General features: G+C 43.7%; 2 protein-coding genes across 3 annotated transcripts; both read left to right on the forward strand.

The window, feature by feature from the left end:
* The first annotated feature begins 2,408 nt into the window (after positions 1-2,408).
* LOC114149724 (leukemia inhibitory factor receptor-like) lies at positions 2,409-12,273 on the forward strand. 2 transcript variants are annotated; one of them, XM_028025756.1, is made up of 18 exons: positions 2,409-2,890; positions 3,731-3,882; positions 3,957-4,110; positions 5,072-5,332; positions 5,412-5,538; positions 6,278-6,414; positions 6,494-6,633; positions 6,704-6,863; positions 6,938-6,999; positions 7,948-8,158; positions 8,818-8,997; positions 9,077-9,178; positions 9,546-9,707; positions 9,812-9,940; positions 10,674-10,761; positions 10,837-10,900; positions 11,110-11,536; positions 12,226-12,273. In XM_028025756.1, the coding sequence occupies exons 1-17, from the start codon at positions 2,830-2,832 to the stop codon at positions 11,500-11,502; spliced, it is 2,583 nt and encodes an 860-aa protein (XP_027881557.1). In that variant the 5' UTR covers positions 2,409-2,829; the 3' UTR covers positions 11,503-11,536; positions 12,226-12,273. The 2 variants fall into 2 exon arrangements, with proteins under 2 accessions (XP_027881557.1, XP_027881556.1); XM_028025755.1 differs by lacking the exon at positions 12,226-12,273 and having other exon boundaries at positions 11,110-11,826.
* Positions 12,274-19,278: 7,005 nt separating this feature from the next.
* On the forward strand, positions 19,279-25,505 carry june (JunE proto-oncogene, AP-1 transcription factor subunit). Its single transcript, XM_028025758.1, has 2 exons — positions 19,279-19,385; positions 21,448-25,505. Exon 2 carries the CDS (start codon positions 21,553-21,555, stop codon positions 22,525-22,527), a length of 975 nt encoding a protein of 324 aa, XP_027881559.1. The 5' UTR covers positions 19,279-19,385; positions 21,448-21,552; the 3' UTR covers positions 22,528-25,505.
* Positions 25,506-25,950: the final 445 nt, after the last annotated feature.

Here is a 25,950-nt window from a genome sequence, read left to right on the forward strand (position 1 = left end):
TCCAAACATCAAACATGATTTTCATTAAATCTGTTTTTCCATATAAATGTGTTTTTAATGGTGTCAGGTTCATATTCTAATTTCAACTGAATCATTTTCATTACATGCAGTTAAAAAAAAAAAGGCTTCCTTTTTACCAAAAAGTACTTTTTTACTCTTGAGTATTATTTTTACTTCCACTCTCACTGGAGTATCATTTACTCCATCCGCCGGTTTTTACTGCGTTTCTGCTCTTAAACATCTTTGTGCGCAGAATTTATGCACAGACTTCGTTTTTAACGCACACATTTTCCGTAAAGATCCCCACTTACGCTTCGTTGCCATGGTGACGATGGTCTCGGTCGTGGCGTGCTCCTCGTCCTCCATCCGCTGGTTTACTGACGGCTTGTTTTCCTTTAATGAGCCGAAACCATAAAATCATCATCACTCTGACACATTTCCTGTCCTTCACTTCTTCAACCGACTCAACACTAAACCACCGCATGTACACACACACACACACACACACACGTACACACATCTATAAATACAAACTCATCTCATCTGAATGCATAATCCTTATTTTTTAAAGTGTAAAATAAGTTTTAATGAGTTTTCAAAGCAGGGCCGTAGGAAGCTTTTTACAGCTCCGGGGGCTTTAGCCCGAGTTCTGCCGTTTCCCACATCCACAGTTAATATCTCAGATTTATTCCATGTTTTAAACCCAGATTAAATTAAACCTGATTTATATTCTTGGTTCAGGTGATGTCTGAGTTATTGGAGCAGTGAAGAACCATCAGAACCATCAGAACCAGGACCTGGATGGATCCAAGCCAGTTTCTAGCACCTGGTTTTTAAAACTTGAATATAATTCAGTAAATGTTGTTTTGCTGTAAATTATTGATCTAATTAATTTGGGTTTTGTAAGAAAAGTACTGAATTACTGAGTCACATCTAATAAAATGTATTTTAAAATTATATAAATGTACATGTATTTGTAAATTAAACCTGAAAGTAAACTAAATAATATGATTAATGTATAATGTTACTTTTATTAAAGTAATTTAGTCAGATCTGACTTTCCAAATATTTTTTTCAATATAAAACTTTTAAAATAAATACTTACAGCAGGTACTGTGTGTATATGTATATATCTCAGTTTATAGAGATTTTAGTAAAAATAACATTTAACTGAATTTTCTTCATCTAGAAATATAGGAAAAGATATTTTACTGAAAATGTCTTTTCAGTAAGAAAGTTTTTTTTTTACTGAAAACAACAAATAATGTTGTTGGTCTGAAATTATTTCATTCTGTTTTAACAGTTAATAATGTTGGAGCAACAAAGCTGGTGTGGAAACAGGAGGTCTCACTTCAACGTGAATTTGAGGTTTTTTGGTTAAAACCTGTTTGTTCTTCATTCAGTGACGTTACTCCAGAAATATTCCTCAACTAAAAGTAAAAGTACAGTATAGTAAAACTCTTTTAGTTATAAAAGTAATTATTAGGAATTATTTTACCCCAAAAGAGGAACTGAAACTTTCTCATAAAGACAGGATTTAATTTCTGTTATTCTGAGTTGAGAAACTTTCTAAGTATAAAATGTTTCCTCGGTGAAGCAGAGACTAAATCAAACTGTTTCCTTGTAATGAGTGAAAACTTGCAGCAGGAAACCGTCACATTTCCAGCATAAATTTATCTGATGGTGGATTTTCCCAGCGGGCTGTGAAGGAGTCAGCCGGGCTGTAATCCGACCCGTTTGCTTTGCTCTGGTTCTGAGGAACCGGTCGGGTTCATGACTCACTTTCTTCTTCTGCTGATGGAATGAAGCTGCCAGCCGGTCTGGGAAACCAGCATCAACCTCATCAGGAAAACCTGGATTTATTTCCACGTAAAAAACTATCAAAGGTTTTCACACCGTTTAATGTTTCCACATTTCATCCAGTTTGTTTTACTGGGATTTTATGGGAAAAACCAACAGGAAGTGGCCCCTTTTACTCTGATACCACTAAATAAAACCCCCATTGGCGAACTGTAGTTGAATTAGGGAAGATTATTAGTAAATAATAAATTATTTTAGTGATATTAACCAAGCGCTGTGATAAATGAGTTTATTAAGAGATAAAAGAGAGAAAGTTTTTCTCCTGGTGGCTGAATTTGAGGATTTTTAGTGAAAAATAGGATTTAATAATTATATTCAGACTCTTTGTTGCAGCATTTTAATCTCCAGGTTTATTCATGTTTTTATTTGCATAAAAATGCCTGAGGATTTTAGTTCTTAAATAAACGCTGATATGAAACAGACATGATGGATAAATCAGAAGTTCTGTTTGAGTCGGGATGTGAAACGTCCTGACTGGTTCTGCTTTTTCAGCTTCCTGAACTGGATCCTTCAGTCGCAGGAAAACTTGTAACTTTTTCTTCTGTTTCCTGTTTGTAGGAAACTTCCTGCATCTTGAATCTGTTCTGGTTCTGATCCAAACCTCCGCTGGTTTTCTGTGGAATCAGTTTCTGCAGCATTAAAGCCGCTGGTGCTGTTTTACTTTCAGTCTGAATCATTTCCAGTCACTCGGTTCTGCAGGTCCGATCCGGTGGTTCTGACTAACACTTACTGGAATGCAGCAGCAGCGTTTCCTGCTCTGAACTCCTCATGGATTTCACAACCGCAGCGAACTTCCAGGGTTAGACTGGCTGCTGGGAGGAACACAGCACTCACTGGACCCGCCTGAGCGGCCCGGTTCTGCCTGCTAACGGGTCAGAACCACAGCTGGAGGTTTCCCTCTGACAGCTGAATCCCTGCGGATCGTTCCTGTTACGGATCGACAGCATCTGGGAGCGAATCAGGATTAAAATGATCCGGTTCTGGTTTCTGCTGCTGGTTCTGATCCGGCTGAGTCAACAGAACCAAACAGGTGAGTTTCTCCTTCGCTCCGGGTTAAAGGCAGAACGTGTTTAAAGCTCAGACTGAGGGATTCTGGACCAGCTGAACCGTTTTACTGGTTCTTTAGAAAAACAACCAGAACATATTTTCTTTAGAAACAGATTCAATCGTTTCGTTGTTCTGCTGCTGATTAGTAAAAGGTTAAATATTTATTTATTTGTAAAATTATTTCTTTACTCACCTAATTTATGACTTTATTCTCTTATTATTTCAACTTTAGTGTCATATGAGTTTTTCTCAGATTATAGATTATAATCTCATAGATTATTTCTGTGTTCTGATGACGAAGTGACTTTTGTTCTCATATTGTTATAACTTTATTCTATAATAATAGAATAAAGTTATAACAATAAAGAATAAAGAATACGACTTTATTCGGCTTCATCCTAATTTCATTTCATTTTTTCATATTCTGGCTCTTTGTAGTTTTGTGAATATTTCTGGCTCTCGCTGCTCGTTGTGCAGATTAAGTTAAAGGTTTAAACTCAGCAGTTTCCCCCAGTGCTCTATAAGCCTGGCGGGTCACCAGGCTGTAGTTCTGCTCCCTCCAGGCTAAGCATGTTTATTTATTGAAGTTTTTAAAAATGTTTCCATTTTTAAGACTTTATAGTTTGTGTTCAGGTATTAATCTTCCAATAACACATAATTATGAGGTGATATTTTCAAAAGCCCGACGGGCCGCTGGCTGGAGGCCGGGTCTGGACCAGAACTCCGGGCTCAGCAGGTTTTCTGGGTTTTCTCAGTATAAATGTTGATTCTTCAGTGAAGATCAGAACCAGGAGCTCTGGAACGTTACCTGTCCTTCCCTCAGGTGTTTCTTCATGCGGGCCTCAGAACCTGACAGTCAGCCGATCGGACCAGACGGTTCTGGTAGAGTGGGAGGACGACCCGTCCTGCTCGGCTCTGAACGACCCGATTCTCTACAACGTGACGGTTCTGGTTGAGAACCAGGAAGTTCACTCAGTGAGTCTGACCCGGTCGGGTTGATGAAAGCCCGTCGGTACCGCTGCCTCTGACCCACTGTGGAAACGTTTCAGGACGAAGTCTGGGTGGCGCCGGGCCACGTTGGGTCGACCCACTCCTGGAGGTGGACGTCTCCTCTGCCGATGGACTGCGCTGCTCACACCTTCAGGCTGAGAGCCCAAATCCAGAACCAGACCAGCCTGCTGGACCAGGAGCGGACTCTGCCGGGTCGGTACCTCAGAACCTAACAGTCCTAGTCAAATAAAGTCTAGTAGCAACAAGGAAGTTCTACATGTTATCAACGTAAATGTTGGTCAATGTTCCAGTTACTGGATCGGCTCCAACCAGCCGGGTCAGTCTGGGTCCAAAGGGTCTCAGGGTTTCAGCTGTTTTACAGTTTTCTGGAAGTTTGTTCCAGATTTGTGGAGCATAGAAGCTGAAAGCTGCTTCTCCATGTTTGGTTCTGGTTCTGGATGCACAGCAGAACCAGAACCAGAAGAACTGAGAAGCCTGGAGGTTGCTATGGTAACAGCAGCAGCTCTTTAATGTTTCCTGAAAATGTTCTTCAGCTGATAGAAGGCCGACTTTCTGACCGTCTTTATGTGGCTCTGAAGGTTCAGGTCAGAGGTCAGAGGTCAGCCTGATCTCTGGTTTCCAGCTGGAGGAACTGAAGCTGTGTGCTGACTCTAGATCTGTAGCTCTAGATCTGTAGCTCTAGATCTGTAGCTCTAGATCTGTTACTCTAGATCTGTTACTCTAGATCTGTAACTCTAGATCTGTAGCTCTAGATCTGTAGCTCTAGATCTGTTACTCTAGATCTGTTACTCTAGATCTGTTACTCTAGACCTGTAACTCTAGATCTGTAGCTCTAGATCTGTTACTCTAGATCTGTAACTCTAGATCTGTTGCTCTAGATCTGTTACTCTAGATCTGTAGCTCTAGATCTGTTACTCTAGATCTGTAGCTCTAGATCTGTAACTCTAGATCTAGGTTTGTCATGGCTCATCCATGCGTTGATTTGTTCAGTGATTGGATGGTCCAGAGTCACCTGGTGACATCATAAGGTTGTCATGGTAACTCATCTTATAGCCTGACCTGCTGTGAGCATGTGGGTGCAGAATAGGAAGGTTCCAGGATGGAGCCTTGCGGTTCTCCGCTGCGGTTTAACGCCGACCTCCTGTCTCTGCAGATAAAGACACCTTCAGCAGAAACGTCTTCCCTCAGGACGCGCTGCTGGAGGCCGGCCGCTCGGCCACCTTCTGCTGCATCGTCCCACACGGTCAGCAGTTTGGCCAAATGTACCTGGATGGAAACACAGGCAACACCACCAAGATCAGTGAGCACAGATACGCCCTGACTGTGCGGCTGAAACCCGTCATGGAATCTGGTGCGGATGTCCACTGTGAAACCAAATCAGGCGAAGTGCACGGAGCTTCTGTTTTCATTGGCTGTAAGTAAGAAATGGCGTCCTGTGACTTCCCTCCTTTTGGTGAGAGCTCAGATTTGTTTCTGTGCGTTCCCTGGATCAGACCCGCCTGGAGACGAAGACCTTCGGTGTGAAACTCGGGATCTGGAGTCGGTGGAATGCCGTTGGAACAAAGGAAGAAACACGATGGTGGAAGTCCAGAGCCAGACACGTTATGAGCTGGATGGAAGGTAAAAGGAAATGATCTCAGTAGATCTGTGAGCAGAACAATGGAGGGTCAGTTTCACCACAGTTACAGCAAAACGCCGAGACACAAAGATGTTAGCACTGAGCTTCAGTCAGCAACTGCACATCCGTCTGGGAAGGGTTAAATCCTGACCATCTGAGGAGAGGAAGATTATTCTCCAAAACATCTCAGCCAGGATCAGTTAGCAGGTTAAAGGTTAAAGGTCATGACCCTGAACCAGTATGGCTGCTTGGTAGTGCTGAAGGAGAAACTTCTTCCCTCTAGAAACAATATTGACCTGGAGACCTTCCAGTCTCCGAGACAACCAGGAACAACTGGACTGGGAATATATAACAGGCTAACAGGCAAGCTAGCAAGTTTGTCTGATTATCTAACTAGCTAAATAGCATGCTAATATGTTAGCCTGGATTTCTGATCAGTTAGTGGAAATATTGACAAGTGAATATGTTCCTTTATAGATATGAAAGTTAGTCTGTCTCACTAACTAATTGTATTTTAGCAGATTCGAGAATGAGGAATTAGCAATTTAGCACCCGATGAGCTGTGTGCTATGCTAATATGTTAGCATGAAAATCAAACTTGTGAAATAGCATGTTAGCAAGCCTACAAATGCAAAAACATGAAACAATAAAAATGATCCCAAACACAGCAGCAAATGTACAACAGGATGACTGTGATGGCCCAGTCAAAGTCCAGAGCTAAACCTTATTTTTGTCTTGCAGCCCATGTGTCATCGGTTCAGAGTTAAGATGCTCTAAAGAGGTAAACATTGGAGGCGGTGAGAGGAACTGGACTCTAACAGCTCAGAACGTTTTTGGAAAGGTGGAGATCCAAGACTCTGCAGATCTGACCAGAAGAGGTGCAGTTAGCCGCCGCTAACAGCTAAAACCTCCTGGCTTCTTAAAACCAGTCCGGCTAACAGTCTCTGTGCGTTTCAGTTCACATGTTTGCTCCACATGATCTCGGCGTTGGTGACGTAGAAGCCAGGAGTGTGAGGCTGAGCTGGAGCTGGACGGTGCAGCGGTACCACAACCTGAGCCTGAACTGCCAGATGATCGTCTCGGACGCAGACGGATCCGTACGTCTACAGGGAAGGAAGACGTCAGATAGTAAAAATATTACGTTTAATCTGTGTTGTGTTGATATAGTCTCTGCAGATCAAACATGGAGTCGGACTGAAGGCGGCAGTTTTAACCGATCTGAGGCCAAACTGGAAATATGAGGTGAAGGTTCGGTGTCGAACAGCTCAACATTTCTGGACCTGGAGCGACTGGAGCAGCAGAGTTTCCTTCCTCACAGAGGGTGATGGTGGGTTTCTGAAGAAAACACAGAAACTCAGAAATGAGTCTGAACAGTGAATCACTGACCTGTTGGCTCTGCAGTTCCTGATGCTCTGGATGTGTGGATGCAGAGGAAGGGAAGCCAGACTGTGATTGTTTGGAAGGTGAGTCTTCAGATCTGCTAACAGTAACTTTCTCCAACACAGAAAGGTTTCGGACTCACAGTGACCCTGTTTCCATCAATGTTTGTGAAGATTGGAAACATTCAAAATAAATTCCTCAGTTTTGCAAAACTTCTCTGAGATGGAAGCACGTTTACCAAATAAGTTCTGACTTGGCTCACTTGCCCATCCACTGTGCCTTACCAGAGGCACAAAGCCCAGAGAAACGTCCAGTTCGGTTTGGGAGTCTCTGCGGTTTCCTGAGATGTTTGGTCCTTGCTAGTTAAACTCTACTTCCTGTTTATTGCAGCCATGTGCAGCAACATCATCTGATGTAAATACGCTTCGCTGTAGATTAAAACGATCAGAAGAGCCGTCTGCGTCTCATCCAGGCATTGGAGCAACAAGCCCCGCCTACCTGGGAGCGGCTGTAGTCGGCCATTTTCCAGAAGCGTTATGGATTCAACACGTTGCAATTAAACACAACTATTCATGAACTGTAATGCTGAGAGCTCTGGTGGAAAAAACAAACCATCATCCTCTTACCACTTCCTGTCGTTTTCTTCAGCGTTTCCACCAGTAGTAACATCTGACTGTTGATCATGTGACCCAGTAAAGTGTTTCTGAGGAACCACCTCATGCTGACACAACAACTTTTTATCAAAAAATGTGAGTTATTTTCGCAATTGGCGTTTCAATTCAGCGAATTTACTTTCACAATTTCAACTTGTGCAACTTTATTGTTAAAGGAAACTCAGCTAGAGACGACTTCCTGTTTCTGAGAACACGACTGTCGATCCTTTTCATGTCAGTGTCTTTATGGAAACGTCCTGCTGCTGGTTTTAGAGGTTGAATCCCAGCATCTGACCTCGTCCTTTCTCGTCTTTTGGTAAATGTTTGGGCTCCCAGTCGTCTTGTTGTTGCCTCATCGCCTCAATCATGTTTCTGCAGAAGCTTCTGGCCAATCAGAGCCATGGAGACGTCACCGGATACCAAGTAGCCTGGACCAGAACCACAGGCTCAGATCAGCTCCACAAGGAGGAAGTCAATGCCAGCGTTCACGAGTACACTTTGGACGGGGATTCCGTCGTCACGGTAACAGCAAAGAACCAACATGGCAGCTCGCCCCCATCGACCATCACCGTCCCTCCCACCAGTCCAGGTACAATGGAGCTGATGGACCAGAGTCCATGTTTTTATAGAGATGATTGATGTCCAGGCTTCACTGAGACACGCTGATCATCTGATCAGTTATTTTTATAATCATGATTAAATTTCCCTTCTGGGTTTTTTCTCTGATTCAGACATTCTCTGTAAGCTTTAAAAGTTACTTACATCAACAATTCTCCAGGGTTTAAGAAGCTTTTAGTTTATTTTTCTCACATTTGGTGATTTTTCCCCTGATTCTCAGTCCAACCGTCTGTCAGATTTATTAACAGCTTCAGTTTCTGAAAGTCACGAGTCAAAGACACAGGAAAGACAATAAAATATTTCACATTTTTCAATTCTTTGTAAAATGTGAAAGCTTAAAGAAGAGGAGACGGCCTCAGGTTTGGTCTTTCTAACAGCCTTTTTCTCTCCAGGCTGAAAATCACAGCTTGAGACTAAAACAGTCGTTGCCGTTTGTCAGGATGGTAAAAGTCCGTTTGGTTTCCAGATCCAGATTAAACCTTTCACGCTTCAGTGAAACTGATTGGAGTCGTTCAGCTGGAACTGCTGGCTCCTCCTGATGATCAGAAAGTTTTGGGCCGGTCGTTGGTTCCGTTGGTCAGACCAGAACTTCTTCTTCTCCACATCTGACCTTCAGCGTTTCTGTTTCAGATGAAACCAGTATGAACCTGTCCTGCTTCACTGGGAGTGATGGGGGACTCGACCTGTCCTGGTCCCACCATCCAGAAGCTAGCTGTGGCTACATGGTGGACTGGTTTCCAGCGTTAGAGGGTGATCGTGTCGACTGGTTGAAGCTGCCTCCCAGTCAGAACAGAGTCAGGATAAAACCCAGTGAGATCCAGTCCGTGATCCAGTAAAGTCCTCAGCCGGTCCGTCCGTCCCGTTGACATGTCCTCTGGTTCGTCCTCAGAGAACGACGTAGCTGGGCGGAGATACTCGGTATCCATCTACGCCTGCACCGGCGGTGCTCCGCTGCTCCTGGAGAGGAAGGACGGCTTCTTCACGGAGAAACGTGAGCAGCAGCTAGCAGCTAACAGCAGTGTTAGCAGCAGCTAGCAGTCTTAGCAGCAGCTAGCAGCAGCTAGCAGTGTTAGATAGATAAATCTTTATTGTCATTGTCACAAGAACAACGAAATTTAAAAAGTGCCATCAGTCGGTGCATATGCTTAAAAACAAAAATAAAAAACAGTAGCAGCAGTATTAGCAGCAGCTAGCAGTGTTAGCAGCAGCTAGCAGTGTTGGCAGCATTAGCAGCAGCTAGCTGCGTTAGCAGTGTTAGTAGCAGCTAGCAGTGTTAGCAGCAGCTAGCAGCATTAGCAGCGTTAGCAGCGTTAGCATAGACGTCATCCCCTGATGCTTTACTGTCCTCTCTGTTCCAGAAATACAACCGAAGCTTTTTCAGCCTCTGTCCTACAAACTGCGTGGCTCCGATGTGGAGATCTACTGGGATCCGGTTCCCCTCAGAGAGCAGCCTGCTTGTATCCATGGATACGTCCTGTATTACTTTAAAAACCGTGGTGAACCCATCAGCGTGACCACAGGTAACGCTCAGCTGAGGCTTCAGGTTCACTCTGAGCTGCTCGTAAAGCTGAAGGCTGATTTTAAACCAGGTTTATAAATCTGAGTTTTTCTTGTTCTGGTTCAGAAAACCCAGCCGACTCCAGCCTGACCGCCAGGAACCTGCAGAGCGGCTCCTACACCTTCATCATGGCGGCGCAGACCGCGGGCGGAGCATACGGCAACACCACCCTCCAGGTCCTCTTAAACGACGAAGGTACGTCACTTCCACCAAAACAAGAGCGGCCATGACGGTTTCCGTGGTTTCCGTTTGGTCAGAAAACCGGCAGAGAGATGCTGGAGTAGGGGATACGATGCTGCAGCCAGGCGCCAAGACATGAAATCATAAATGTAATATTCATATTTGAAATTCATCTATTTTCTTTGCCAAAGATCTTCTATTGTCCATCAGGATGCACCACTAGTCCTGGCAGTAAAACATTTTCTCTGTTAGGAGTTTTAAATATTCACTTCAAGGCTGAAGAAGAATCAGAACTGAAATCATTTCTAAATAAACCTCCTGTTAAAGGAAACTCTAGGGAATTATTCATAAATATTGTTTATACTTATGTTTCCTGTAAATGTTTGTATCAAATAAACAATAACAGGAAGGACTTGGGGTCAAAGTTCAGGTGTCGTTTGAGCTTTTAGATGCTAATCTGCTACAAAAACCAATTCTTCGTTGCCACGGTTACGCATCAAAACAACTATCTGAAAGTGAAAGTATAATATCAGAACCAGAGGGAATAATTATCCAGAAATCAGCGATTCAAGCAGAAAGTCTGGAAAACGAAGCAACTTGCTGCTGCTGGCAGGTCAGAGACAGAAACATTTAAAATGTTTAAATTTAATGTTTTCAAAACTGAAAACTGTGAATTAGTTTGAAAACAAATTAATCTTTTTATTGTTTTTTTGTTTCTGAAGGTTTCTGAAATGTTTTTCTTCTGCAGACGATTTGAGCAACATCTTCATCTCCATGGGCGCCGTTTTCATCCTCCTCTTCCTCATCACAGTCCTGTGCTACAGACACTGGGCCTGGTGAGCGACCAGACCCGAACAGAACCAAACAGAACCCATCATTTAGTCTCTGACCTTGTTCTCCTGACCCAACAGCATCAAGGAGAAGTTTTACCCTGACATCCCGAAGCCAAACATGGCCGACTGGTTCACGTCGCCTGTGAGTTCAGAATAAAAGTTTTCAAACCCTCAGAGCTTTTTGAGCTCCGGCATAAACAGGAAATAATAATTGTGAAAAATGAAGAACATTAATACATTTTTAAACTAACTTTGCAAAATAAATCTGCACTGTAAAAATCTTACCAGATATTTTTGTCTACAACATGAATTATCTTACTGAAATGATGAAAACGTCTCCATGTCTCCCAGGAGAAGAGGGTTAACCCTTACCTGCAGTCGGGGCTGGGTTGCCATGGCGAGGAGAACCTGGCCGTCCCAGAGCTGCTGCTCAAACCTGCAGAGCTGCTGAACAACAACAACACCGACCAGGAAGACACGGCTCTGACGTCACAAGCCCCGCCCCTCTACCAGAACAACCCGGCCCAGAGCCGCCACGCCGTCTCCACCGTGTTCCCCAACCTGACGTACAACCTGCCGGTGGCGGACCCGGAGCGGCCCGCGGACCCGGGGCGGCCCGCGGGCCTGGAGCCAAACGACTACCACCCCCAGACCCTGGCTGAGGTGTTTGGTCAGAACCGGGCGACCCAGAAACCCGTCATCTGTGTTTCAGAGTACATCATGGCGCTGCAGTCGACCCAATGAGCCGCACAGAAAGATGGAGACTCGGCAGAATCAGGTGAATTAAATCTTTAAGGATGTGAATCCAACAATCTGATCCAAACATCAGAACTTCAAAACAAAACTCCTTCAGATCGTCACAGGATGACAACAATCACAACAACAGTATCAAATCAAATCACATTTTATTTGTGTAGCACATTTCAGCAGCAAGACATTTCAAAGAGCTTTACATCATTAATATGTGGTGTTGTTGTTTATCATCTCTTTGTGGACCATGAGTCTGTTGAATAAAGTAAATCAATCAATCAATCAATATCAAACACAGAAACACAAAGTAACATAGAATCAATCATTAAGTCAAGTTCCATCAATAAATTTGTAATTGATTACATTTCAAATACAATCCTAAACAGGTGGGTTTTTAGTGGAGATTTAAAGGAAGTCAGTGTTTCCGCTGTTTTACAGTTTTCTGGAAGTTTGTTCCAGATTTGTGGTGCATAGATGCTGAAAGCTGCTTCTCCTCGTTTGGTTCTGGTTCTTGGGATGCAGAGCAGAACCAGAACCAGAACCTGAGAGGTCTGGAAGGTTGATACAACAACAGCAGATCTTTAATGTATTGTGGTGCTAAGTCGTTCAGTGATTTATAAACTAACATCAGTATTTTAAAGTCTATTCTTTGAGCTACAGGGAGCCAGTGGAGGGACTTTAAAACTTGTGCTATGTGCTCTATCTTCCTGGTTTTAGTGAGAACGCCAGCAGCAGCATTCTGGATCAGCTGCAGCTGTTTGATTGATTTGTTGGACAGACCTGTGAAGACGCTGTTGCAATAATCAATACGACTGAAGATGAAGGCATGGATGAGTTTCTCTAGATCTGGCTGAGACATTAGTCCTTTAATCCTGGACATGTTCTTCAGGTGATAGAAGGCCGACTTTGTAACGGTCAGTACTGTCCAAGCATGTGGCGACAGGAGAGAGAAACAACAGAATCACTAAACTAGCAATAAAAACAGAACAAAAAGTTACTGGGAGCAACAACAACTGGAAAGAATCAGGAAAAATAGGAAACAGTAAGGTTTATCACAAAGGAACAGAAATCTTAAAATGACGGCAGCTAAGGTCACATCGTATGTAGCCTACAAGCTAGTATGTAGCCTATATGCTAGTATGTAGCCTATATGCTAGTATGTAGCCTACAAGCTAGTATGTAGCCTATATGCTAGTATGTAGCCTACAAGCTAGTATGTAGCCTATATGCTAGTATGTAGCCTATATGCTAGTATGTAGCCTACAAGCTAGTATGTAGCCTATATGCTAGTATGTAGCCTATATGCTAGTATGTAGCCTACAAGCTAGTATGTAGCCTATATGCTAGTATGTAGCCTATATGCTAGTATGTAGCCTACAAGCTAGTATGTAGCCTATATGCTAGTATGTAGCCTACAAGCTAGTATGTAGCCTATATGCTAGTATGTAGCCTACAAGCTAGTCCATCCATCCATCCATCCATCTTCTTCCGCTTATCCGAGGTCGGGTCGCGGGGGTAGCAGCTTCAGAAGGGAGGCCCAGACTTCCCTCTCCCCGGCCACTTCTTCTAGCTCCTCCGGGGGAATCCCGAGGCGTTCCCAGGCCAGCCGAGAGACATAGTCCCTCCAGCGTGTCCTGGGTCTTCCCCGGGGTCTCCTCCTGGTGGGACGTGCCCGGAACACCTCACCAGGGAGGCGTCCAGGAGGCATCCTGACCAGATGCCCAAGCCACCTCAACTGGCTCCTCTCGATGTGAAGGAGCAGCGGCTCTACTCTGAGTCCCTCCCGGATGACTGAGCTTCTCACCCTATCTCTAAGGGAGAACCCAGACACCCTACGGAGAAAACCCATTTCGGCCGCTTGTATCCGCGATCTCGTTCTTTCGGTCATGACCCAAAGCTCATGACCATAGATGAGGGTGGGAACGTAGATCGACCGGTAAATCGAGAGCTTCGCTTTTTTGGCTCAGCTCTCTCTTCACCACGACGGACCGGTACAGCGCCCGCTTGACAGCAGACGCTGCGCCAATCCGCCTGTCGATCTCCCGCTCCCTTCTTCCCCCATTCGTGAACAAGATCCCGAGATACTTAAACTCCTCCACTTGGGGCAGGACACCCCCCCTGACCCGGAGAAGGCACTCTACCCTTTTCCGGCTCAAGACCATGGCCTCGGATTTGGAGGCACTGATCCCCATCCCGGCCGCTTCACACTCGGCTGCGAACCGATCCAGCGAGAGCTGCAGATCACGATCTGATGAAGCCAAAAGGACCACATCGTCTGCAAAAAGCAGAGACGAGATCCTGAGACCACCAAATCGGATCCCCTCAACACCTTGGCTGCGCCTAGAAATTCTGTCCATGAAAGTGATGAACAGAATCGGTGACAAAGGGCAGCCCTGGCGGAGTCCAACTCTCACCGGAAACGAGCCCGACTTACTGCCGGCAATGCGGACCAGACTCTGACACCGGTCATACAGGGACCTGACAGCCCGTATCAAAGGGCCCGGTACCCCATACTCCCGGAGAACCCCCCACAGGGCTCCCCGAGGGACACAGTCGAACGCCTTCTCCAAGTCCACAAAACACATGTAGACTGGTTGGGCGAACTCCCATGCACCCTCCAGGACCCTGCTGAGGGTGTAGAGCTGGTCCAGTGTTCCACGACCAGGACGAAAACCACACTGCTCTTCCTGAATCCGAGGTTCGAGTATCCGACGGACCCTCCTCTCCAGGACCCCTGAATAGACCTTGCCAGGGAGGCTTAAGAGTGTGACCCCTCTATAATTGGAGCACACCCTCCGGTCCCCCTTTTTGAACAGGGGGACCACCACCCCAGTCTGCCAATCCAGGGGAACTGCCCCCGATGTCCATGCGATATTGCAGAGTCGCGTCAACCAACACAACCCTACAACATCCAGAGCCTTAAGGAACTCCGGGCGGATCTCATCCACCCCCGGGGCCTTGCCACCGCGGAGCTTTTTAACCACCTCGGCGACCTCGCCTCCAGAGATTGGAGAGCCCAACCCAGAGTCCCCAGGCTCCGCTTCCTCAGTGGAAGGCATGTTGGTGGGATTGAGGAGGTCTTCGAAGTACTCTGCCCACCGGACCACAACGTCCCGAGTAGAGGTCAGCAGCACACCATCCCCACTATAAACAGTGTTGGTGCTGCACCGCTTCCCCCCCCTGAGACGCCGGATGGTGGACCAGAATCGCCTCGAAGCCGTACTGAAGTCTTTCTCCATGGCCTCTCCAAACTCCTCCCACACCCGAGTTTTTGCCTCAGCAACCGCCCGAGCCGCATGCCGCTTCGCCCGCCGGTACCCATCAGCTGCTTCCGGAGTCCCACAGGCCAAAAAGGCTCGATAGGACTCCTTCTTCAGCCTGACGGCATCCCTCACCGAAGGTGTCCACCAACGGGTTCGAGGGTTGCCGCCGCGACAGGCACCGACAACCTTGCGGCCACAGCTCCGATCGGCCGATCGGCTACATACTACAAGCTAGTATGTAGCCTATATGCTAGTATGTAGCCTCCAAGCTAGTTTCCTTCCATTTACATTCCTAAATTACATTTGAAAACATCCTGAATATAAAAAACTTTAAATGTTTCAGATGTTCAGGAAACATTTGAACCGGTTCTGATTCTGGTTCCAGTCAGAACTTGAAGACTTGATGAACCTTTCCATCTTCTTTTTGTTGTTCATAAATAAAAGATTGTAATATTTTTGATGCAAACAGAACAGGCTGAGATGCTTCCTGCTGTGCTGCTATTTTAAATGTCTGGGAGCTGGAAGACTTGGACTAGGACTTGGACAGATTTTTCTGCTGCTAGTTTTTTAAAGCAACTTAAATTCAACGACACTTAAAGTTGAAATGTTTGTAGATATTAAATCTGTGTGAATGATTTTTGCTGTAAATAAACCCTGCTGGTTTTTTCTGAGCAGCTGGTGATGACGCAGAGTGACCAGCAGGGGGCGCCAGAGCTACAGAAAGTTTCTTTTCTTTTCTCTTTTTTATGTTTTGCCAAATAAACACTAAAACAGCTTTAGGTTTTTGTAGAATTTTAAAAATGTATTAAACAAATGAATTATAAAATGAATCAACAGATTGAATTTAACAGTTTTTTGTGTTTGTATTTTTCAGAAATTAAACAGTTTGTGTTTCTGACTGGATCTGTAAACTTGAATAAATTAAATAATTATCATAAATCAGAACTAAATCACATTTTTTTCTCCTTTCTGGAGTGAGAAGCAAAATATTAATGATTTTTTACCCAACTAGAATAAAAATATTAAATACATTCAGCTCCTGTTTAACAATCATCTTTAAGGTTTTGTTGGTTTTTATCTGATAGTTAATGGACAGGAAAGAGGTTAAAGGTCGTCAAGCCGGGAATCGAACCTGCGACGGCCACATCGACGACCAAGGCCTCCATATGTGGGATGTGCTGAACCTCTGCGCCACCACAGCGCCCCCTACCTTTGAGATATTTTAACATTTGAATTACACTCCAAAAATTTGCTAAAAGTTAATTTATAATATTTTGAACTTTGATTAAATGTAAGAAAAACAGCAGCGAATTATTTGGATCTAAATCTGTTTTAACATCATGTGGTTTTTATTATAAAGGTTCTGGTTCTGGTTCTGACCCGATGGAAGAAGGTTTTCTCTTTTTTTTGTTTGTTTCTTTACTTCAGATGCATTTACTATGATGCGTAACCGTGGCAACGAGGGGTTCTGAATCCCCACTAGAGCTCATAGATGATTGATAATATTGGGTCAGGCAACAGCTAGGACAGCTAGTTCTATATCGGGGTCCTTAGCATCTGCTACTTCTGCAGAGTTTCATTTCTTTTTCTTTCTTTCTTTTTTTTTTTTTTACAACTAGGAGCGGCTGGTTAGCATCTCAAAATCTAACTGAATACTTGAACTTTGACCCCAAATCCCAGAGCAGGAGGAAGTCCGGAGCGTTTTCTCCCTCCAGCATCTCTGACCAAACAGCATTTTAACAGGAGCAGCAAAAGCAAAGGAGCTGGATTAGCAGCTTGGATCAGAAGCTGCTAGCATGTTAGCATTAGTCTTCAGTCAGAGGCCTCTTCAGACTCGTTGCAGGACTGACTGCTGCTGGAGATCCTTCTGGCCAGCAGCATCAAATCAACAGCTCTGAGAGAAAACTTTATTTTATTTGATGTTCGGGATAAATAAATGATTTTAAATTAAATTAAATGATTTAGAAGCAGAAAAATAGAAACATGTTCAGAACATTCTGGATTTTAATGAAATGTTTGTAGAGGAGGCGCTTCATCTTCCTCTTCCTCCTCCTCCTCTTCCTCCTCCTCCTCTTCCTCCTCCTCTTCTGAGCAGCTCTCGGTTTTCCCTCCTGGTTCCGATCCAGCTTTCAGATGGAAACCACTTTGTGTTTGGATGTTTGTTCTCAAAGCCTGAACTCTCCTCGCGCCACGAGCCGCTCGACGTGACGTCACCGCCCGCTGGCCGCGGTGACGTCACCGCCGCTGATGACTTTCAGATGTTTGAGGCTTTCAGCTTCCCAGAGGAAAACCAAGCGGTCAGAACCTGAAGCATCTTCGCTCCCGGAAACGGTTTTACTAACGAGGCGGAAGTAAAAATGAAGTGTGGAGGAAAAATAAATCAGAATAATTTGGCCTAATTTTTGTAGAAGTGATCAAATTCAGAAGAATGAAACAATCCACCAGAAAAAATCCTGAATTTCCTGCAGATTAAAGTTGAAAGTGAAATAAACTAAAATCAAAATGAGGTCATGTTGAGTCTGGAGGAGCTGCAGAGAGCCGCAGCTCAGGTGGAGGAAAGTGGAACCTGAATCCAGAACAATCCTGGAAGAAAACCTGCAGTAAAAAAGATTTAAATCATTTTTATTGTAAAATCAAATCTGTTTTAAAACTATTAGTGAATATGCAATAAAATAACTGAGTGAATTTTATATCTGATGCTCCAATTTCTGATCATCTGCAGTCACATTTATTATTAAGCTAACACAGTTAGCATAGCTAACACAGCTAGCATAGCGTAAAATGGCTGACGAGTCATCCGTCCTGCTGCTGTGGGAGAAACTTCATAAAGAACTAAAATCAGACAATCAGGTTTAGCAAATTAATATAATTATTAAATTATTGAATAAAAACAATCTAAAGTTTTTGTAGCATCGTCTGGGAGCTAACACTGAGCTAACACTGTTATAAAAAAGCAGGTTCATTTGGTAGAGTGGCCTAGTCAAAGTCCAGACCTAATGTTAACTGTATGAATCGTTTCAGTGTGTTTATAAAAACATCGTTAAAATACCAGAACAGAACAGTTCTGTTGGCTTCACTTGTTCCATCAGTCATCGCCTGTGGACTGGCTGTGAGCCCGCGGTGTGTGTGTGTGTGTGTGTGTGTGTGTGTGTGTGAAGGTGTGGGGGTGTGTGGGGGTGTGTGTGTGGGTGTGGGTGTGTGTGTGTGTGTGTGTGTGTGGGTGTGGGTGTGTGTGTGTGAAGGTGTGGGTGTGTGTGTGTGTGTGTGTGTGTGTGTGTGTGTGTGTGTGTGTGTGTGTGGGTGTGTGTGTGTGTGTGTGTGTGTGTGTGTGTGTGTGTGAGTGTGTGTTCTGCTGCTCCACCTACAGCTACAGTAACTCCGGCTGTGACAGAACCAAACACACACAGTCGTTTTCAGACTTCCTTCTCTGAAGCTAATCATTTAGCGACAAACAGGATCAGATTCTGGTCCAGACCTGGTCCTGTCCGGTTCTGTCCAGTTCTGTCCGGTTCAGAGGATCCATGGAAACTGGAGTTCCCAGAACTGGAAAGGAACTCCAGTCTGTTTATCTAGAAAGTCCGGTTCTGGTGTGAACGCTAACTGAACTCTGACCTGTTTACAAACCTCAGTCTGAGTTCGTCTGAAGAGAACTCTGGTTCCAAAATGGACTACAGCGCAGGGCATTCTGGGTAAATACAACCAAAGCTAACTTGTTAGCCTAGCGCTAGCAGCAGAAATGGCTCCTGGTCTTCAGCCAAAGACTAAAGAGAAAAATCTGGCGCCTCCATCTTGTTTCCATCTGGTGAAGAAGGAAGTTGCTCTCAGTGTCTTCAGAGGTTTTTGTGTCGTTTCCTTCAGTGGTTCTTGGTGCAGCGCCCCCACAGGCCAGGAGGGGAACAGGTTGCTCAGAGGGTTTGGTAAAGCTCTAAAATGTTCTGGTCCACTAGGCTTCAGAAAGCCCAGTGGACCAGAACCAGCAGGTCACACGGTGACTGAAGCTTCTCTGCTCTTCCTCCAGACTCTGAGTCTCGATTCATGAATAAAATCTAAAAAACCTTTTGGAAAGAGACGTTTGGGCTGAGCAACAGTCTGGTTCTGGTTCAGAAGGTTCTGGTTCGGTTGTAGCTTCATCTGTGTTTTCATGTCTCTTAAAGCTGTGACTCCAGCTGAAGTCATCCCTTCTTCTAAAACACTTTTTCCCTCCACTCAACTTTCCGCTGAAATGCGTGAACGCTCCTCCAGCGGGTCGTGGATCAAAGCAGAACTTCTGGGTTTTAATGAACCCAGTAGAACCATTAAAACGATTCTGATGATATTTTAGTTCATTTTCAGGCTGAGAGAGAAAATCTGACATTTAACCTGAACTTCACTATAAATGTGTAAATGAGGAGAAAACATCATGGTGAGTCACGCTGGGAGTGTGTGTGTGTGTGTGTGTGTGTTCACTCTGACTCTGACTCACCCCGCTCTCTCTCTCTCTCTCTCTCTTTCTCTCTCTCTCTCTCCCAGATTATCAAACATTATTCCGGCTCCCTCCTCTCCTCTCTTCTCTTTCGTCTCTCCGGGGTTTTTTCTGCTCCGGTACCGGTTCGGCGGCCCGCGGAGGTTCTGCAGGTGAGTCCGGATGATGACGCGGTCGGTGTCGGTGCCTCTGAACTTCAGGCAACTTGAGCGTTTATTAATGAGGAGAGAGAAACGCAGGTTTATTTAATCCATAGTGGATTATTTGTGTCGCTGATTTTAATTTATTATTCATGTTTTAACCAGAAACTGAAACATTTAACAGTTTCATTCAGATTATTTGGTGTTTTTCTTGTATTTAATGTAGAAACATCTTTAAATGTCGCTTCAGTGACTCGTTTATTGATCATATTTACTGTATTTGACTCTGATTATCAAAGTAAATCACTTTTTATTTTAAATATAAAGTCAATTAAACAGAAACGTCGTTCAGAAAGAGTTCGGTTCGGACCCGAGAGCGTTCAGCTGCTGTTGCCTCGTCTGTCCACTAGAGGGCACCGATCAGTAATGATGGCCTTTAAATGACTGATTTTTCACCTTTTTTATTGTCTTTATAATAAAATCACGTGATGATCCGTTAGAGATTCATTTGTTTTGATTTTTTCTGATCAAACAGAAACTTTATTTACATTTTAACTTTTTATCTTTTTTCTAACTTCAGTTTGTAAAAATAATCATCAAACAGAAGGAAAATATTTAAAATAGTTCTCAACAATTTTTACAAATAAACTCTGAAAAGTGTGGAGTACATTTATATTTAGTCAGCTTTAAACTTCTACAGTCTGAATCTTTAATTTGAAACATTTTCATCCAGTCGGGTTTGAGGGAGAACATCAGTTTTAAAATCTTTCTACAGATTTAGGTCCGGACTTTGACTAGGCCGTCACATGAATCAGCTCTCAGACATCCAACAATACCTCTGGCTGGATGTTAAGACCTTTTTCTTTTTTTTAACAGATCAGCTACCTCCACGCTAAACGTTTAATTTACTTTTTGCACTAGATTTTATTTGGGGGCATCAGAGTAAAAGCTGAGTATAAATGCATGCCACACTTTACAGATTTTATTTTGGTTTTTTTCAGTTTATCATTATTTCTATCACAGAAAAATGACAAAGTTTCTCAGTTATTTAGTTTTATTTTTTAAGGCTTTGCTAACGACGGCTCGTTATCCAAATATTAAAATAAATGCCAGCCGCACATTTCAGAATATTTTCATCCGTCCATCTCGGTCACAGAGGAGAGCAGGTGAAAGTCAGAAGGGATTCATGGCTCCTCCTTGGTTTTCCTGGGTTTTCCTGGATTCCTCCTCCTGGTTCTGGACGGGCTCGGCGCTGTGGTCCAGACAGGAAGCGCCAGTGAAATCTCTGCGTTTCATCAGCGCTTCAGAAGAATCTGATGTTTCAGGAAACAAAGCGGAGCCGAGTCCGTCGCCGCAGCTCATTATGGGATGGAAGAAACTGATTTAATGTGAAAATGTTTGATCCAATTCAGGATCCTTTAGGAATCCAGTAGCAGTCAGTGTCACAGTGAATGTGCAGAGGCCTCTGACTGCAGACTGACATGCTAACAGCTCAACATCCAGGAGCAGAGATGATGCTTCAGTTGTTAGCTAGTTCTGCTAATCCTCTACCAGAGGCGCCAGACATGTTCATGCTGCTTAGCAACCGCTACTTCCTGTTAGCAACAAATGTGTTGATTAGATGGTTAAATTACAGAATAATAATGAATGAAGTTACATTTCTGTAATGATGGCCTGTAGCAGAAAAAGAAAAACCAGGATTTCAGGGAACGATTAGGGGACGGTTCTGTTGGTTCTGTTGGTGACGGTTCCGTTGGTTCTGTTGGTTCCGTTGGTGACGGTTCTGTTGGTTCCGTTGGTTCTGTTGGTTCTGTTGGTTCTGTTGGTGACGGTTCTGTTGGTTCCGTTGGTTCTGTTGGTTCTGTTGGTGACGGTTCCGTTGGTTCTGTTGGTTCCGTTGGTGACGGTTCTGTTGGTTCCGTTGGTTCTGTTGGTTCTGCTGATGACAGTTCTGTTGGTTCTGTTGGTTCTGCTGATGACAGTTCTGTTGGTTCTGTTGGTTCTGTTGGTTCTGCTGATGACAGTTCTGTTGGTTCTGTTGGTTCTGCTGATGACGGTTCCGTTTCCTCTGCAGCTCTTCATCCTGCGGCTGCAGACGTCACTGGATCTGCTGAGACGTTCAGGTTAATCGGATTATGCGGCTCTCCCCTCTGACCTCTCCCTGTCCGTGACGGTTGCCATGGAGACTCCGTTCTACCACGACGACGCGCCGGCCGCGCCCAGCTTCAGCCAGGTGGCCGAGTACGAGCGCTACCCGGGCGGGAAGATGCTGATGAGCAAGAAGGCGGCGTCCCTGGGCGGCGGCCACCACTTCCTGGGCGGAGGCAACGCCGCGGCAGGAAGGAGCGGTAACCATGGCAACCTGGGCCTTCCCGGCAGCAGCGCCCTCATGGCGCCCGGCTCTTCGTCCGCGGCGGCGGACATGAACCTGCTGAAGCTGGCGTCCCCGGACCTGGAGCACCTGATCATCCAGTCCAATCAGGGCCTGGTGTCCACAAGCCCCGCCTCCAGCGCCGCCAACCCCTTCCTGTACCGCAGCCCCGCCACCAACGAGCAGGAGGGCTTCGCCGACGGCTTCGTCAAGGCGCTGGCCGACCTGCACAAGCAGAACCAGCTGGTGGGCGGCGGACACGTGTCCCCGCCTGCGTCCTACCAGAGGAACCTGATGTCCGGCGGAGACATGCCCGTCTACACCAACCTGAGCAGCTTCACCCCGGGGCAGATGTCCTACCCCGGGGGGCAGATGGCGTACGGCGGCGGGCCGCAGAGCCACGGCCGCGGCCCGGACGCCCCCCAGACCGTCCCTGAGGTCCCCCACCCGCCCGGCGACCCCGCGTCCCCGCCGTCCCTGTCCCCCATCGACCTGGAGACGCAGGAGCGAATCAAAGCCGAACGCAAGAAGCTGCGCAACCGCATCGCCGCGTCCAAGTGCCGCAAGCGGAAGCTGGAGCGGATCTCCCGCCTGGAGGAGAAGGTGAAGGTCCTGAAGAACCAGAACTCGGACCTGGCGTCCACCGCCGCCATGCTGCGGCAGCAGGTGGCCCAGCTCAAGCAGAAGGTCATGAGTCACGTCACCAACGGCTGCCAGATCGCCGTGGCGACCGGAACCACCGCCGCCAAGTCTGGACCCGGCAGCGAGAATTCCAGCTGCTGAGCGGGACGACACCTGGACAGGTGAGGAACTGTCGGCCAATCGGGTCGCAGCGGAGGCGGAGCCAGACGACTGAGGATCGTTTCCGGTTTGGGATTCTTTAAAACCGGTTCTGGGATTTAAACGAGCCGTTTTAAAATCTGACAGATTTTATTTCAACATTTTAAAGGATTAAAACTGAAGAAACATGAAAATAAAAACTTTGCAGTTTGAAGACAATTTTCCAAAATGGAAACAAAAAACTTTGTAAAAATGTTTTAATTTCCATATTTTCACTTTGAACAGTTTCCATCCAAATCCATCATAAACTGTCATTTTCTCTTCATATTTTGTTTATGATATTTTAAATCTTCTCTGCAGAAACAAGTTTCTTTATTCTGTTTAAAAGAACAAACGTTTCTTTTCTTCTGCTCCGTTTACATTTATCATAAAAACAACAATTTGATCAAATGTTTTAACCTTAAAGGTTTTGGTGGAAAACATGTTTTTTCTACAACATGAAAATATTCATGGATGTAAATTTATTCAGATGTTTGTGTTTTGTGGCTGAGCTGCTCTGACAGCAGCAGGTAAAAGTTTTTTATTCTCATTTTATGCAGAAAATATTTTCTGAGCTGAACTTTGAGACGACGGGTAGATTTTATTTTAGAGACGAACGGTTTGAAGGGAAATACTTTGAATTAGGAGCTAAATCAGATTTTTTAGAGTGGAAAGTGAACGCCTCATAGAGGCTTTCAGGGTTTGGTTTTTAGAATAAAGCAGATTAATAAATACACAATGAATCCAGTTTTGTCTTCAGATTCCTGTCAGTTTTTAAAGATTTTTGTGTTTTATTGGGTTTAAACTGGAGGTTAAATCAGTTTGAAGAGGATCTTTTAAAACAAGACTAAACTGTAAACTCATTGTTGACTGTATGAAATGAATTATCTGCTTATGTTTTGTCTCTATAAGATATTGCTTCAGTTTTTTGTAAATGTTTCTGAATCCTGCATGGAGATTATAATCCGTTCCTCCAGTTTTATGTGGTTTCATGGAAATTCACACAAATTTAACTGATCCTGCAACAAAATTATGACTTTATTGCACATTTCCTACAAAAACAGTCAAAAGCCTTGTGTTTACATGATGCTGCCTCCCACCTGCAGGGGGCAGTAGCTCTTCCTTCTGCTTGATGTTCAGTTTCTGATGGATGTTTCTAATTGATTATTGACTGCAAAATAAAAACTAACAAAAACAATCATAAAATCCTGGAGGGATCTTTAATGACGCTCTGAAAAAAAGCATAATTACTTTAATACAAAAATAATAATAGTTTTCCTCTCCAGCTGTATTTATTCCACTTTTTCACAGCTTAGCGTTAGCGTCAGGATCTGAGCATCGTTTAGATTCATTATATGGACTCCGTGGCTGAAAACTGATTATCTAGCTGAAATATTTCTAATGTTTCAGGAACATAGGAGCCGTATTTTAAAAGAACATTTCCTCTGTTAAAAAGATGAACCCATCCAGTTCTGATTTATTTTGGTTTTAATGAAATGTAAATTTCATCATAATGAGATGTTTCTGTATTTATGTCTGAGCTCCGGCATCTTAAACACGTTTAGCTTAAATACGAAAACCTGCTTAATGCAGCGGCTAACTAGCAGCTGATACAGCAGCTAGCATGACAAAAACTACAGCAGCTAACATGGCAGCTATCAGGCAGCAGCTGACGTAACGTTAGCTACAGGCTAACTAGCATATTCTTTTCATATTTTCCTTGAACTGACTGTTTACATTGTTTTTATTTTAAAATTTATTTAAAATTAAAAAGAACTTGTCTGGCAACCGGAGAGTTTTCAAAACGTTAGCATTAGCATGCTAGCAGTTGGAGAATTGTTATTGATTTATGTTGTAAAAATGAAAAATACCAAAAATCTGTATCAAACCTAAATAGTGATTTTAGAAAAAACATAAAAGATATCAGTCATGAAAACAGCTGGATGACTGATGGATGGAGTTTCTGTAAACAGAAGCAGTTAGCTGTCAAACAGCACAAAGTTTTTCTAAATTTGACAAAACAAACAACCGTTAGCGTAGCATCGAAGATCCGATGCAGCGTCTGGTTTGACAGAAATATTTAAAAGTCGCTTTTCAAACATTAAGTAGTGAAATAAAAACAGAATCAACATAAATAACATCTTACATGATAACTAACATGTAGCTATAGCAGCTAGCATGTGGCTACAGGCTTTTTCACGCACGATTAACCACAATAAATTTAGTTTTAGTCTTTTTTGCTTCCCATAAACACCAGCCCTAATATTTACATATTAAATATGTTTGTTTTACGTTTAATGTGACAGATTTTTGGTAGAAACTGTTCCTAACAGCGCAGCGCCGCGCAGCGCAGCTCGTTAGCATCAACATGTCGGCTCTTATAAAGAAAACCAATCAGGAAGCAGAAGATTCATGACTGAAATCATTTCAGGGTTTGGTAGCTTCACATCGTGAAGTGATTTTTTACTTTATGTAAATAAAACTCAGTTTTAAGGTGAAGTTTTCTGATGATGTTTTTATCAACATTTAATCCCAAACTTTCAGCCAGGAGGCGAATCGACCCTTTAATATCACGACTGTTTTATTCTGACTTCAACATGCAGGCAGGTTTCACTGCAGGTTGTGAGATTTTACAGAAAACAATGAAATGAAAACAACATGGCGGATTGGAGAAAGACCTTCCTGTTAAAAAGGTTGAAAAATATTTATTTTTAAACTTGAACGAGGCTTTTTACCTCCTGAGGATGATATTTTTGCACAGATGTACAGAACTTGTTTCTATGTTGACGTGATCAGATTAATGTTTGTATTTATTCTGTTTTATTGGACGTGTTGGTTTCTGCTGTCCTCCGCTGTTTTTGTGATGAAGTGTTGAAACGTTTAACCCGATCATAACTGTGTTGTTTCTAAATAAACTTTATCGCTTGATGATGATAAACTGAGTTAAAGAATGTGGTTAATTTCTGGATTTTTCTTTAAATTGGTGTAAAATTGTTGGTTTCATGTTGAGAAATCAGGAGAATCTGAAGTTTCCTTTTTACAAAACCTTTAGTTCAGTTTTACTGTAAACTGAAGAAATGAAGGAAACGTTGAGAAACTCTAAACTTCACCAGATTTATTAACAAAAGAGACAAAAAGTGCCAAATTATAATAAAAAGTATTATTTAAATAAATGTTTTAAATATTTGTTTCATAATTAATATGTTGTGATTTTGCTAAATCTTTATTTCTCCAGTTCTTTATGAATTTATATTCAGTCTCGTCCAAATGCTACAAGTTACTAAAATAAAACTTTAGTCTTTTTCTTTCATATATTTTATTTAAACTGATTAATAAACCAGAATATCCCACAAACTTTACTTATTAAAGGTTTATGACAACCTGCTC

The sequence above is a fragment of the Xiphophorus couchianus genome, chromosome 8 (assembly GCF_001444195.1).
Source record: "Xiphophorus couchianus chromosome 8, X_couchianus-1.0, whole genome shotgun sequence".
NCBI classification, from domain to species: Eukaryota; Metazoa; Chordata; class Actinopteri; order Cyprinodontiformes; family Poeciliidae; genus Xiphophorus; species Xiphophorus couchianus.

Bases quoted from the DNA above. Each gene is read 5' to 3' on its own strand.
- june (XM_028025758.1), top strand. From the start codon at position 21,553: ATGGAGACTCCGTTCTACCACGACGACGCGCCGGCCGCGCCCAGCTTC.
- LOC114149724 (XM_028025756.1), top strand. From the start codon at position 2,830: ATGATCCGGTTCTGGTTTCTGCTGCTGGTTCTGATCCGGCTGAGTCAA. The intron at 5,539-6,277 runs GTAAAAGGAAAT...TTTGTCTTGCAG, and splicing joins CGTTATGAGCTGGATGGAAG to CCCATGTGTCATCGGTTCAG. The intron at 9,179-9,545 runs GTGAGCAGCAGC...TCTCTGTTCCAG, and splicing joins CGGCTTCTTCACGGAGAAAC to AAATACAACCGAAGCTTTTT.